Below are 14,902 nucleotides of genomic sequence, written 5' to 3' on the forward strand. Positions count from 1 at the left end.
ATGAGGCCTCTGGTGTAATAAACAGTGTGACTAAGTGTGATGTTTCATAGCACTGTAATGTTATATAAAGTGAGGACAATGTGCTCATCAGGCATGTAGTTTTGGCACTGTGGCTTCCACAACTCTAATCAAAACACCAGGCTCTGTGCAGGGCGTGCATTAGTTTGCAGAGACGCCGTTTGTGCTGGTGACCTACTCATCTTTTAGTACAAGACACTCCTTTAAGTAAACACCAAAAGAATGTAGCTCTACAAAAAGTCAATACCACAATTTGGCCCTGAGATTGAAAGTGAGAACAGAGAACAGCTGATGCTCTATCACTGAGTTGTTATAAGCTAGGTATCGCTTTTACTAAGGATCTGCCAAGATTTGTCAATAATCCAGTAGTCATTTATTCTGAAAAAAAACTGTCCTATGCCATTAACTTCAAGTTTTTCTCTTCAGGGATCTCATAGGTAGCATGTGATTTTGTAAGTGGTTCTTCTGTTTGTTCTTCCTACGTATTTACTGCATAGCTCATGAGAGGAAACCAAATAGCTTTTCTTCCCGTTGCCTCTCACTGAACTACCTTCTTTATTTTACATTCCACTCTGTACTTTACTTCTACAGGAACTATCAGTACTTGCCATATGATGAGAGGAAGCCCTGCATCTGTGTCAGGAGTTACTGGGGTGACCAGACCTTCCGTTTGTACTCTTCTAACACTCTTGAAAATATGGCAGATCACCTGGTAAGTGGCATCCAAATTCCCAGGCTGAGGTGTTCAGCAGGGCATGGCAGTGAGATGTCACTTCCCCCAGAACAGGCCTCTGCAGTTTACCCCAGCTGTGTTTCTTGCCATTCGGCCATTTATCAGAGCTAGTGAGGACTGACTCCAATTCTCAGTGGCAGTAGATGTCAGGGTTGACCTTCTGTGCCCAGTTTGAGAAGTTAACTCCAACAGCTTGCTAAATTTAAGCAGCAAGGCTGCAAACAGAACAAAGGAGAACTATAGGTTTTCCTCCAAAATAGCAGATAGTTTCCCACCAACCAGTCTTCATCAAAGAGTGGAAACAGATCAGCTCCCAGCAGTAGAAGCATGTTGTAGAGCAAGCCATGCCATGCACCAACCTTGTCTTACATCAAAGGTCCTGTTTTGTTACATTACGAGCTCACCTCCCACATTCTTGCTAGTTGTACAATGAATAATGATGCCACAAGACCAGCAGTATGGCAAAGAACTCTATTTTGCATAACAGCATTTTCATGTGTTTTTCTTAGGAGGAATCATTAGTGCAGGTAAAAGATTTGATCAAGATTTCAGAGACTGAAGCTGGAGAGAAAATGAGGATGACTCTAAGTGACTTCATCAGTCAGAGCAGGTAAGTACATTTACTAAAGGAATACTGAAGATTAGCCAAATATGTTGGCCACAAATTCAAGACTAGGCAAGGAGACTGATGATAATAATAGCAAAAATAGCACAATAAACTTTCTGGGATGTATATATTTGTTTGGCAAATGGCTTCCTGAACTACAATTTCTACTTACACAAAGAAAATATTGTATTGCTTCTGTCAATATTCAGTATTGGCAGGAGACTACTCCAGTCATATCCATATTATTTTGGCCTTCTGAACAAGAAGAATAAAACATGGGGGAATAAATAGGATTTAATACAGTGTGTGATAGATTTTCTGCAAAAATGTGCAAGGTTAGGATAAAAACAAAGGGTTCCATATGCTGGGATAAATCCTCCAGTAGGCTCTGTGTCAGACAATAAATATAATTTTGACTCAAAATAGATATAAACCTTAACTTATTAATTCTTTGAGGTCTGGTGAAGAGCCTGGAGATTCTATTCTTTGAATCCTGTAGGCACTCATTTATTTTAGACAGAATTTCTGTGTCTCTGTCTTCTGAATCATGCACTGCAGCAGCCTGGGAGCATTTCATTAAAATCTACACTAGCAACTCATGTAAAAAAAAACCCAACCCAACCCGAACCAAATGAATAGACACTGAAAAAACCCTTTTATTGTTGTGTCCTAGGGCCTTCATGAGCGTTGTTGAAAAGAAGCCCAAAGGGTTGAACTACACTACTTTGGACAAAAAAAGACTTGTGCTGTTCAGGCAAGAGCTGGTATGAGTGTTTCTACTACAAGAACTAGTGCAACTATGTTAACTGAAAGTTCATGGGTTGTATGCATATTGATTTCTATTTTATTTCAACCACATGGGAATGCTTTATAATTAACATGAATATGTAATCTAAGAACTTCTTTTTAATAAAGCTCGCTCCCGCTGTGCTTTGTTGTAAGACACCCTGAAATAATTTGGAACATGTTTTTAAATACAAGTAAGACATGATAAAAATGAACCGACTTTTCTTTACTCTTTAAAATGGGTTGATGCTGAGTTCAGTAGAATAATACTAATCAACATTGCTGATGGATTTTTAATTATTGTGGTGGGGCTGAGCTTCAACTCTACTAGAGCCTGGCATTTGTTATACCTGGTCATCTACAAACAGACTTCAGCTTCAGTGTATTCTTGCGTGTTCTACTTGAGATCTGTTCCTTATTTCTACATTTAAAATTTCCCTTTACACTTACCCTCCCTCAGGTGCTAGAGGAACATTAGCAAAATGAACATCTGGATTAAGCTAAGCAGGGCACAAGAATCACCTATGTGTTTTTTAAGATTATGTCTACTGTCTATGAAGGTGTACTTAGGGCCATCTTTTGGCAAAGTAGATACATGAAATAAGCTTTGTGTTTCTTTTTTCTTTTTAACTTGCATCTAAGACTGTTTTTGTCTTCTGTGTTCAGTTCAAAATAATTTATATTGAATAAAAATACATGTTGTTGTTCCTGGTTGCAGGAAGCAATGTCCAGTGATGCCAAAGGAATTGTTCAGCAACAGAAAAAAATGTCACTGGATGAAATGATACGTGCAACTCAGATCTTTATAGATAAAATCCGATTCTTGGTTGATGAGGTAATCCATATAGAAACTGAGATAAATTTAGAAGTTAATTTTCATAATCCAATATTCATAACAAATCTTCAGCTGACCAAAGAGTCCTTCTTTGGATGATTGATCTTAATCTTGTTTTGCAGTTCATGGAGCTGTTAATAAGCTGGAGTTGAAAACACTAAATTAAGTTATATTGAGAAGATGTGGTACACAGATTGGTTTGTTTTAAAAAATGGCCATCCCCTTTGTGCCCTTTCTAGGTGGTTTGGAGACAGCCTGCTTTCTGATCCAAGTTCATGTCTCCACCTGTATGTTATAGTGATTTGGACTCGATGGTCTCCACATTATACTTGACTGTGCAGGCACTGCTTAGACATACTAATAAGCCTTAGAATAACAGAAGAACAGCTGTATTTGGTCAGCCCAAATCCAGCCAGCCGAGTATTCTCTTTCTGCACTATCTGTGCTAGTAAGACAAACAGGACTCTTGATATTCCAGAACTCGTGGAATCATAGAATTTCTCAGGTTGGAAAAGACTTAAAAGATTATCAAGTTCAACCACAAACATACCATATTACCCTAACAGTGTTTGTGTTTGGCCTTGGGCCTCTTTTTTTGTCTTTTAAGATGCAGTTGATGACATTTCCATGGGAGTTACTCTCAGCTTAAACAGTTTATGGGTCAGTGGCTTCCTAAAGTTTTAGTTTCCTCTGGAATGATCTGCAGGGTGGGTGCTCCTTAGGCACCCTGCAAAGCTCTCTATTTTTATGTCTGTTTATGAGTGAAAATACGGCTTGCAAAGCATGAAGTGACAGCCTCTTTTATTCAGGGAATACACAAGAGACATGGGGGATCTGCACTTGGTAGAGTATTTTAACAAAAAATAATGGTGATAGCTCACAGAAAGAAGTCCATTTTAGTTAACTATTCTTTGTTATTTAACAGCCACAGAATACAGTGCCTGATGTGTTCATCTGGATGCTCAGCAACAACAAGAGAGTTGCATACGCAAGAATCCCTGCAAAATCCATACTTTATTCCCCTGAGAAAGATCAGAGAGGAAAGGACTGTGGGAAGATTAAAACCCATTTCCTGAAAGTAAGTCTGTGGTATTCTTTGATCAAAGCTAATGTCTGAAGAGACCTTGGTATTCTGGCTTCACCCAGGGACTGTATTTTACTTGTTTATCTTTGTAATACACTAAAAATGTATACATGTTTATATATGTCATCTATTAATATTTACTTATGTTTATACTTGTCCTTCTTTAAGCACTGCATTATTTCCAAGCTTCTGGTGTCAGAGTAACTCATTCTTACTACTTGTCAGACCAAGTTTATATCACTGTTTATCTGTAGCTATATGCATAAATAGATACCTCTTGGATAGCAAAGATGTCAAAATGCAGCACATGGAAGTTAGGAAGAGAATGGTAAGAGCTCAGCAAACATGCAACTTAGTAGCAAAGGAACCTAGCTATTCTGAGCTAAAAGAGCAGTTGTTTATGCTTGCTATTTAAAATATGCCTATATTTGTGCTATATATGTATGTGTGCTATATATATATAAGTGCTATATATATATAAAATTATTCTAGAATTACTCATCTTGAAGGGGAGTCTCAGTGGATATTATACACCTACAAGAGCTGTGTGCCTAATAATGTCCAGCAGAGGAATATTATACAGTAGAATTACTATTACAACCAGAAGGAGAACTCTGAACACACAAGGCAATAGGAATGCCATAAAGTTATTTTTTACATGTGGGTTTGTGTTTGTTTTTTTTTTCACCTGGAGCAGCTGGGAACACACCTATAAAGCTTAGCAAAAGAGTAGCTGGATAGAAATATCTAAGCTCCTGATAGGAATTTGTTAAACACGATACTATTTGCCTGCATAAACAAGCAAACAAAGCATAAAGTGCTATATTTCATGCTGCAGCCCCTACAGTATCAAGAATGACCTTAGGAACAGATAATAATAAACACTGAGCTAAGCAGAGCTAGATGTAGTGGGTGGTAAGGTAAAGAAATATTCACTGCTTGTCAAGACTAGTATGTTTTATGCTGGAATATACTTTCTGATCTGCCCAATGAGATAATATTTTTAGGAAATGGGAGTATCTACTGGAGGCCAGAAAAACTACATGAAATGTGAAGTGGGTTGAAATTTGGGAAACATCAGTTATCAGCTAGCACTAGTATGGTTACAGCTAGTCTGCACAAACACGATGGTATCCAGTACATCATTTACAGTTTCAGCCAACTGCTTCTTTCTTCCCTAAGAATCACAGAAATTACTTGTGCTAAATGGGTCTTGGGGCCATCACAGTGAAGAAATGACAGTTTTTAATTCTTATTTTTTATTTTCATTTTTAAGATACCTGGCAAGCGCCCATTGGGCTGGACAGTGCAGGCAAAGGTGGACATCTACCTATGGCTTGGATCAGCCAGCTACTCCCATCACATCATGGATAATTTACCTGTAGGGTATGAGACTGAAATACCATCCACTGCCAGCTCAGGTCACAGCATGGTGCCCTCACCTGCCTGCCTGCGGTATAAAAGTGAGACACTGTTTATTCTCCGTAATAGTAATGGAAGAGGTCTTGTAAAGAAACAGGTGGTCCCCAAAAGCTCTAATTCAGAGGGCTGGAAGATCTCTGTTTTGAGTTAATCACAGCACAACAAATTTTGGTTAAAAAAAAAAAAGGCTTGGTTCATTGCTACCTCCTCGGTTCTACCACTTTCAATTCACTAGTATAAGGGAAAGGACCCGTATCCTAACACTTTCTGTTCCCTGTGCCATCAGTGTGTCTCCTTGTAATGAGGAAGCATCCCTTAGTGCATAGAATCATAAAAGTTGGAAAAGACCTTTAAGATCATCTAGTCCATCCCTACCATGCCCACTGAACCACGTCCCTCAGTGCCATATCTACACATTTCCTGCATACCTCCAGGGATGATGACTCCACCACCTCCCTGGGCAGCCTGTTTCAATGTCTCACCCCTTTTTCTGAGAATAATTTTCTTCCAAATGTCCAGCCTGAACCTCCCCTGGGGCAAAATGAAACCACTACCTCTCATCCAACCACTGTTACACGGGAGAAAAGACAGATCCCCAGCTTGCTACAACCTCCTTTCAGGGAGCTGTAGACAAGGATCCTTTTCAGAAGGATGTGCCTTTTCCCGCCCACTTCTACATGGACAGCATTTCTGATGGTGCTGGCTGAAATAGTTGCATGGCAAGTAGTGGATCCTCCCCTCTTGCCTATGTGCTACTTCATTTCCGTGAGGCTGATGTTGCTGTTTTCTTTGCAATTATGCAGCTGTGCACCTCTTCCAGATGAGAGCCCACATGTATCAGGCAAGGGGGCTCATTGCAGCTGACAGCACCGGACTTTCTGATCCTTTTGCAAAAGTTACTTTCACGTCACACTGCCAGAGCACAAGGGTGAGTTGCAAAGTCCTTTGTAGTCAATGGAAACTCTTTAGTTGGATGGTTATATTTTGTTCAGTTAAGCCACAAAATGGAAAAATCTTGGTTTTGCAAAGAGATGCCTGGCAAGAAGAGTTAGATGTCCTACATTAAAAGGCAACTCCTGAGAGTTCACTTTAAGTAAAGTAAAAGCATGGGTGTACTCACTGCTCAAACGTGAGGTGCAGTAATACTTGTTCATTTTAGCTCCTTCAGACGTCAGGTTCTCTGGAGCTACCTTTGCAGCAAGCAAAGCTCTTTTTTTATATTTTTTCGTTGTGAACCTTTGTCATTGCTCAGTATGAGTATGAAAAATTATCTTTCCTTATAGACTTAGCGTAACAATTAATCAGAGAGTGAAGAAGACCATTGTATGACTTCTGTAGCCATGTGTGGCTTAAATACTGCACAGATATGCCCATAGGTAATGGTCCCACTTATTCCTCAGGCATTTTGGGGCACAAATGATTGCCCATGGGCATCTGAAAAAGCATCATCAGAATGCCAGCAGAGTTGCACAAGTATAAAAGGACATCTGTTTTCTCTGTGGCCTTTTGAGTTTGATGACTCTGTGCCAAATGAGAAGACCCTGACTCAGAAGATAACCAGTGCTCATTTTCTGAATCCCAATGACTGACCTTCTAAAGTTCTCTGACACCTTCTTAGGAAGAAAGTGCTGTAGCGTATGCTTAAGGGAGAGGGAAGCAAAAAGCTTTCTGTGCTTTAAGAACCTGTTTGTGCTCCTCTTGCCTCAAGGATATGAATTGATTTTTTCCTGTAATGTGATTCTAACTTCAAATAGAAGCTGATGAGTGAAGCCAGTGAGGTTAGTGTTTATATGCACCAGGTTCAGGAAAGTAGAAGTTGGCCAAGGGAAGCAGTAGTTTATAGGCACAGAATCGTTATTTATTCACAGCTTGAATAAAATATTGTAGCTGATAAATTAACTTACATGTATTTAGAACACTTTCAGCCAAGGGTCAATAAACTGAAGTCAAGAGCCTGATTTCCATCTGAAAGAGTGATAGCAGGATATGAATAGCTCTGTGGTTGGTATATATTTTCCTCTCTAAATATTGCCTTCTTTAAATGCATTTCCCTCCAAGCCAGTTAAAACATTTCAAGTGATGAAATACTGTAAGCATCCCTGTAAGTCAAATTGCTACAGATTAAAAATTATTATTACGTGTGATTAAAGTGTTACATGTTATTGCATTGAAGCAAAACAAGATTGGAAAAGGTGTACCCTGCAGAAGTGAAAGCTGGTCTCAGTTTTGATTGTGCATTCCCAGTCAAGTAATGTATAGGTTACTGAACAGTTCTTCTCTTTCATTAGATCATTTCTCAGACATTGTCCCCTACTTGGAACCAGATGCTGCTCTTCAATGGCATTGTGCTTCATGGGGATGGGGAGGAAATCGCTCAGTTCCCTCCAGAGATCGTCATTGAGCTCTATGATGACGATGCAGTGGTAAACTTGAACTCCTTCTTAGGAAGAAACCCAGACTTTTCCATCTTTCTGTCAGTATAAAGGCAAGGTTGTGGCACTGTAGTGGCATTAAAAGGCAAATTGTCAAGTAACATGGTTAGCCTTGCTGAATGGAACTCAGTTCTACAATAGTTTGCAGTTTAACGTCTGAAAACAGCCCTGACACTCATTTTATGTCCTCGCAAAGCCATGGCTTTGTTTTTCCCAAGTCAATTCTACTCCCAAAAACTGGCTTAGAACAATTAAAAAAATCTTACCTAATGTCTTTGCACACATCTGTAAATACACATCTGAAATGTGAATTTATCTCTGGCCGTGCAAACTCTGGCACAGTCTCTCTGGCTAAATGTAGCTGAGAAACCTTTGATGCCCTGAAGGGCTATTGGCAACTCAGCACCACTCATACTCCTGTTGTCATTGCTGCCTTGACTTTTTCATTGCTGTTTGCTTCAAGAGAAGTGTTTTGTTTTGTTTTGTTTTGTTTTTAACAAACATCAGTGTTTACATCATCTTTGTTTCATGTACCTTTGACACCCGTGTTTCCTTTTTCTAGGGTAAAGCAGAATATATTGGGTCTACAGTGGCTGCCCCAGTGGTGAGACTTGCTGACCACAAGTATGAACCACCTAAGCTCTCTTACCACCCAGTGTTCTGTGGAAATCTTTCTGGAGGAGACATTCTTGCTGCATTTGAGCTCTTAGAGGTAAACTAGACTTCCTGTGCATTTGAGCTCTTAGAGGTAAACTAGACTTCCTGGACCAGTGGATTTTACGCCACGAGAATTAGTGGATACAGCATCTGGAGAAGGGTCATTCCGTTTTTGCACATCTCAGTCCATACGCAGTCCTTATCACTCCCTCTGTCATGCTGGAAAACAGGGGACACTGTCCATGTATACACAATGGCCAGCTCCTCTTGTGCTCTAAGCATCATTTGCCCCCTAGTTTCCCTGCCCTAAATTGAACTCTAGCTTGAGAAACAAATATTAAATCATCACCATCTCTTCAATGACCTGCTCTCTGGAGAAGTGTGTGGCACTGACTTAACAGCTTGAAAACACTCTCAGTATTGCTCTCTCTCTTAGAAAAAGAGAGTGGTGAATAACAATAATTGGATAAGGGAAACTGAGTTTCCTGATACCTGTAGATAGCGGGAGAAACGTTACACTGTTTTCCCAATAAATCGACATAGCTCTGGGGCTGGCCCAGCAAATGCGCAAGTGTGGTGTAACATGCCTGGGATTTCAGGCCCTAGGGTATTTGCAAAGCCACCACTTACATCAGACTTTCTGCTATGAACCTATGACAGTTTAATCTCAAATCAGAAATGAGAAAGATGTGAAACTCCATGACAGTTTTACAGATATTCCCAGGATAAAACAGGCTGTTAAGCTTGATGGGCTAATTATGTTCTTGATGAAAGCCTGTGATATGATACCACCGAGACCATATCCTCATTATGATGGGTACCCAGAGGTAGTCTAGTTCCTTAGCAATAATTTTCCCTCTTTTTATTGAAATCCATTTATTTGTGAACAAAGAGAGCACTGTATTTTTTTTCCTATCTTTTGGGACATGAAAAGCAGTGCTGCACAGGGCTTATATCCACATGTACCTCAGGACATCTCCAGAGAGCAGAGAAGAATTGTAAGCGAAGACATTGTAGTCCTGATATTATTCTTTACTGTGACAGCTTTCTCAAGCATCTCACATGGCAGGTATCAGCAATTAAAGAAATTTTCAGGAAAGAGTACATATAAACATCTGCCAGGTTTCAAAGCACTTCCAGAGCTGTTGTGCCAGTGGCTCCTTCCAGTATCTGATCATGCTCTGTCTGAGGATGGAAATGAATATCTCTAATCACCAATTCATTCTCATCTTCCAAGCCCAGAATCTTTCTCGTGACATATCACACTCCATAACTGATTTGTGGTACTGTGATTCAGTTGAAAGAGTGGAGCATGGAAAGTGAACACTCAAAATGAAAGTTGTTACGCTAGAAGGCTAACTTGGTTCTTGTGATGTAACATCTTGTCATTTAAAAAATATTAGCCATAAAGCAAAGTTCTCTTTGAGTTCTACTAACTGAATTCCCCTGAAGTTAATGGATTTTCACTACGTAATACAGAAGTGCTCCAAACTCTACTAGAGTTGTTAGATCTCGGAAAACTTCAAAACCTTGCAAGACAGTGGAGAGTTGTTCATTTAACTCCAGTATTTCAATAGAATAAAGGAAGATCCAAGGATTCTTGGTGTGATGCTGGTTTTACTTCATCAAATGTCATGATGTAGGCAGGTTTTGCAGTTCTCAGATGCATGGGATGGTTTAATGAATTTAATAAAACTCCTTATGAGGAAATTTTGCTCTTTAAAGTGAGATCTCTGATCTGGTTCTTGATCTACTGGCTGGCAACACTGTCTGCAGCAAGGGGGTTGGAACTAAATGATCTTCGAGGTCCCTTCCAACCCAAGCCATTCTCTGATTTTCTGATTCTCTCATGTCTCTAGTCTTCCAATCCTAAGTTGCATCTTTGGAAGTTAGTCCTTTCTCATAGCTTCACAAATAGCTAAGCATTTTCTAGTTTAATGAAAATTAACAAGGCCTAGGTTATTAAGCTGCATTAAATCTACTCAGTGATTTGCTTCAGATTCTTACAGTTAAGAGTAAGAATCCATAGCCATAGCCATAAGCATGTTCATGTGAATTACTGCTGTTATGTTATTGTTCTGCAGGTGGAACTGAATCATAGAATCATAGAATTTTCTGGGTTGAAAACTATCTCAAAGATCATCTAGTTCCAATCCCCTGCTACAGGCAGAAACACCTCCCTCTAGGCCAGGTTGCTCAAAGCCCCATCCAGCCTGGCCTTGAATGCTTCCAGGGAGGGGGCATCCACAACCTCACTGGACAACCTGTTCTAGTGCTCACTGGGCAACCTGTTCTTATACTACAAGACATGCTTTCTGCCCATCACCTCCTTCACCTACTAGGTTCTAGGGAACAAATACTTTCTCCCTTAGGCAAATTAAACTCTCACACAACAGTATGTAGCTGTACAGGCAGATGGCCTAGTTAAAACAAGCAGAAGACTTCAAATTTACGGGGCCTTTGAGAACTATTTCTCAGATGCTTCACCTTTCACCAGTGACAAGTTAGCCTGGGAGTGATGAAGCTCTGCAGAGAGTGTGTTTATCTCAGAAGCCATATGTAGTTTGCAAGTTCTAAAAAGCTGACAGCATGCTGTGGTGCAGTTATATTACACTTGAGTGTAATGTGGCTGAAGAGCATTAGCATTATCTCTGGCTGGCAAATGTATGTACAGCTTAGCTCATGTGTACTGTGTGTTCACCAGCCTTTTTTAGCTAGAATCAGATGTATACTTTTCCTGTGAAAGTCTTCTAGGCAGTTTAATGCAAAAAAAAAATAAATATATATATATATAATTGAATTACCGTAATTTTCATTTTAATAAATAGAATTACCATGCTTTGATAGATGCATGTCTTTAGGGCAGACTACATCCTGCTATGACAGCAGAGACTACTATTTCCAGCAAGGTGCATAACCCCAATCTACTGAACACACTCCCTGTCAAGTGTTTTAGCATCACAGCAGGACAAATAGCAATCCAAGTCACACTGCTTTTTCATCACAACCTGTCTGCTTTGCAATGTGTTGTGCAAAACTGCATCAGATTGATTTGTTCGACATACTAATAACAGATACGTCTGTTACTGTTTTTATTCTTCCAAGAACTGGCATAATAGATGACTGCTGAATTTTTCAGATTCCTGACTCTGATCCAGATAGACTTCCCCCCGTGGATCCACCAGATGTTAACCAGATCTACCCAGTTCCAGCCAACATTAGACCTGTTTTAAGCAAGTACAGAGTAGAGGTGAGCCACTTAGAATATCTCCATTTACAAATCTCAGCGTCTTTTATCCTGTTACTGAACTGTAAAGTTTTAATAACCTGTGATTATGAATTTAAAATTCTAATCTGTAGGAATGACATAACTTTGGGTCCCACATTTCAACCAAGTATTGTCTTTTGATTGTTCATAAATGGCTGCAGCTTAAAATCAGGGAAATTACATCCAGATCTGGATAGTTTGCCACCAGAACAGTCTTGTGACTGAACCATGCATTTAGTAGAATATGAATTGTGAAGGGTATCTAGCAAGGAAATGACAACACCAGATGAAGATAACTATTTTTGTCATGATCTTGTGATCTATATCATACAGTAGCAGAAATGGCCACAAAGACACTGCATTTTAACTGGGAACCACTGCCAGTAGAGTAGGATCTCACTGGTCCTCAGCCTCTCTCATTGAAATAGCTTTAATGGGCCCAGTGAGACTTACACATATCTCCAGTCCTGCTGGTGTTCAATCTGTCTGCAAAGTCCCTTGTGGTTCTTTTTGGTCCCGATAATCTTTTCAGTGGCCTCCCTTGTCAACTGTAATGAAACTATCCCTCATTGCTCAGCCCTATCTGTCAGGTTCCTCCTGCGTGCCCTGTATAGTCCCACTTTTCCTGCAGGCCCCTCATTCACAGACCTGGTCTTCCAGATCAGGAACATAGTTCTTTGAAAGAAGCTTCTTGGAGATTTCATGCCATGTACTGCAGACACAATGGCCAGCTCAGCTGGCAAACCTCTGTTAACCACCTCAGTTCATAATTAGAATTTTTTCTTCTCCAAGAGCTCAGAGTCCTCAAGCAAACCAGGACTGCTGTTCAGACTGATAACCCCTCTGCCCACCACAGGTCCTGTTCTGGGGTGTTCGAGAACTGAAGAAAGTCCAGCTTCTCTCCGTCGATCGCCCCCAGGTTTTCATTGAGTGTGCCGGGAGAGGAGTGAAATCCTCTGTCATCCAGAGCTACAAGAAAAATCCCAATTTCAGTGTCCTTGCAGACTGGTTTGAAGTGGTGCGTACAGGATGCTGCTTCTGGACTATCCACTTTCTGTGTTAAGGCGTTAATTACCGATTTCCCTCTTTTCCTGTCAAATTATTTCCTCTGTCTCCTGTGTAAATACAAAGGCATGTCAGTTCTCATGGAAAAAGGCAATAACTTGAAGATGTTTTATTTAAAAGATTTCAGCTGCAAATGTGTGCTGAAAGAAAGAGATATAATTTGTGATGTCTCAAGTAGGCAAAGAAGTACTTTGCAACCAGGTTTTTACTGATAGATTGGATCTTGTTGCCAGTTAACAGGGCTGCTTTTTGTGCTTTCTTCCTCCTTATCTCCCCTTTTTCAGGGTACAGCTCTGGTTGTTTTTGTTTGATTGTTTTTTTATTTTATATTTAATTTCTTTCAATTCATTTAATTGCCCTAGAGTGTTAGTGGGCTATTCAGAGGACTGGTCATTTCTCATGAACTCTGGACCTTTTCACATTATAACCTTTGTTTTTATGTACTGGTGATTTAATTATTGCCTATTTCCTGCATTATAAGAGCTAGTAGTTTCACTAGGCAAAGGTTAACATGTGTCCAATTTGCTCTACTTGGCAGCATAAACAAAGGTGAAAGTTTATTTATGTCAGAAGAATATCAAAACACTAACTTGGATATTGAAGTACAATTAGTGCAGTGTTATTACCTTCAATTGTACATCACACGTCCCGAAGAGCTGTTTTCCCTTTTGTAACTCATTCTGTAAAACATGCAGCCACTGAGTGTTTCCATCTCATAATTGGGCAGACTAAGACAAGTAGGTTTAAAAGCCTTGGGCAGAGCAGTGGTGGCATTAAGACTCACAATCCAGTACTATGTTCATTCCCTTTGAACATTCCTGATTCTCCTAGTTTATCCTAACAAGGTATGCTTGTTTATAACAGCATGCAACTGAGCTACGTAAGAAAGTTCATATGGTTTGCTCTGTATTCATAAGGACAAGGATTTCATTGAATCATAGAATCATTAAGATCAGGAAAAAAAACTAAGATCATCTAGTCCAATCATCAGTCCAGCACCATCATGCCCACTAAGCCATGTCCCTCAGTCCTGCATCTACCCTTTTCTTGAACACCTCCAGGGACATCATCTCTCTGGAACTTTGCATCAGACCTTGCAGAAACTTGTGGCCAGAACTATGTTGCTTGTGCTTTATGCATTTTGTCTTTGAGTGTGTAAATAGATGTGGAGGAGAAGGGAAGGAAAAGTGACAACCTCATTGAGGTGCATGACAAATACATGACAAGTGAGCTATATTGTTGAGCATGTCTCATACTGCTGTCTGTTCTTCTCCACTAGGAACTGCCAGAAAATGAACTCTTGCATCCACCACTAAGCATCTGCGTAGTCGACTGGAGAGCTTTTGGGAGGAGTACTCTTGTTGGAACACACACCATCAACTGCCTTAAGCAATTCCTATTTAAGCCACAGTTAGATCTTCAGGCCACACCGAACAGACCTGACAATGCAGAAACAGAGAAAGGTAAATGGACAAGCCATATCCTAAATAGAAAGACTAAGCAGTGTTTTGTGAAAATAGTGAGGCAGCTGCTTAGAGGCTTCACACGAGGTACATGCTTAAGTTTGTTTTATTGAGTTAAGCATAGAGTCAAACCCTTAATGATTCGTTCATCATCATATGTGCTGACAGCATTTCTAGCAGAATGTTACCTAAGTTACAGAGTTTTAATTTCAGCTTCACCTGAGTCATCCCAGCCTCCTGACTTATCCCAGGAACCTTGTTTAGCTGATCACATCTACGCTGAGGTGCAGCAGGGTAAATGTACGGTGATAGAGGTAGAACCAGGTCCCACAACACCTCCTGCTGCTGAACCGGAGCACTCCATCTCTGAACCAGAGAAAGACAGAAAACAGAAGGTGAGTATCACTGTGGCTGCCAGCAAACTGTCTGCTGCAATCTTGTAGACTTCAGCCCTTCCTTATAAAATGGTAATCTCTTGTTTGAACTCAGGATTAGCCAGATCCTTAGATGTTGTAGCTGTAGAATGGTATTT

At 40.1% G+C, this 14,902-nt stretch overlaps 1 protein-coding gene across 2 annotated transcripts in view; it reads left to right on the forward strand.

Moving 5' to 3' along the window:
• Positions 1–14,902, forward strand: part of FER1L6 (fer-1 like family member 6) — a 74,194-nt gene that overhangs the window by 38,690 nt on the left and 20,602 nt on the right. For both annotated transcript variants that reach the window (XM_015856288.2, XM_015856287.2), the window contains exons 14-26: positions 610–730; positions 1,261–1,361; positions 2,032–2,122; positions 2,863–2,979; positions 3,905–4,057; positions 5,340–5,526; positions 6,289–6,413; positions 7,774–7,908; positions 8,480–8,629; positions 11,714–11,824; positions 12,699–12,860; positions 14,187–14,370; positions 14,584–14,765. In XM_015856288.2, coding sequence (XP_015711774.1) covers positions 610–730; positions 1,261–1,361; positions 2,032–2,122; positions 2,863–2,979; positions 3,905–4,057; positions 5,340–5,526; positions 6,289–6,413; positions 7,774–7,908; positions 8,480–8,629; positions 11,714–11,824; positions 12,699–12,860; positions 14,187–14,370; positions 14,584–14,765 — 1,819 coding nt within the window. The remainder of the gene's footprint in view (positions 1–609; positions 731–1,260; positions 1,362–2,031; positions 2,123–2,862; positions 2,980–3,904; positions 4,058–5,339; positions 5,527–6,288; positions 6,414–7,773; positions 7,909–8,479; positions 8,630–11,713; positions 11,825–12,698; positions 12,861–14,186; positions 14,371–14,583; positions 14,766–14,902) is intronic.

The sequence above is a fragment of the Coturnix japonica genome, chromosome 2 (genome assembly GCF_001577835.2).
Source record: "Coturnix japonica isolate 7356 chromosome 2, Coturnix japonica 2.1, whole genome shotgun sequence".
NCBI lineage: Eukaryota > Metazoa > Chordata > Aves > Galliformes > Phasianidae > Coturnix > Coturnix japonica.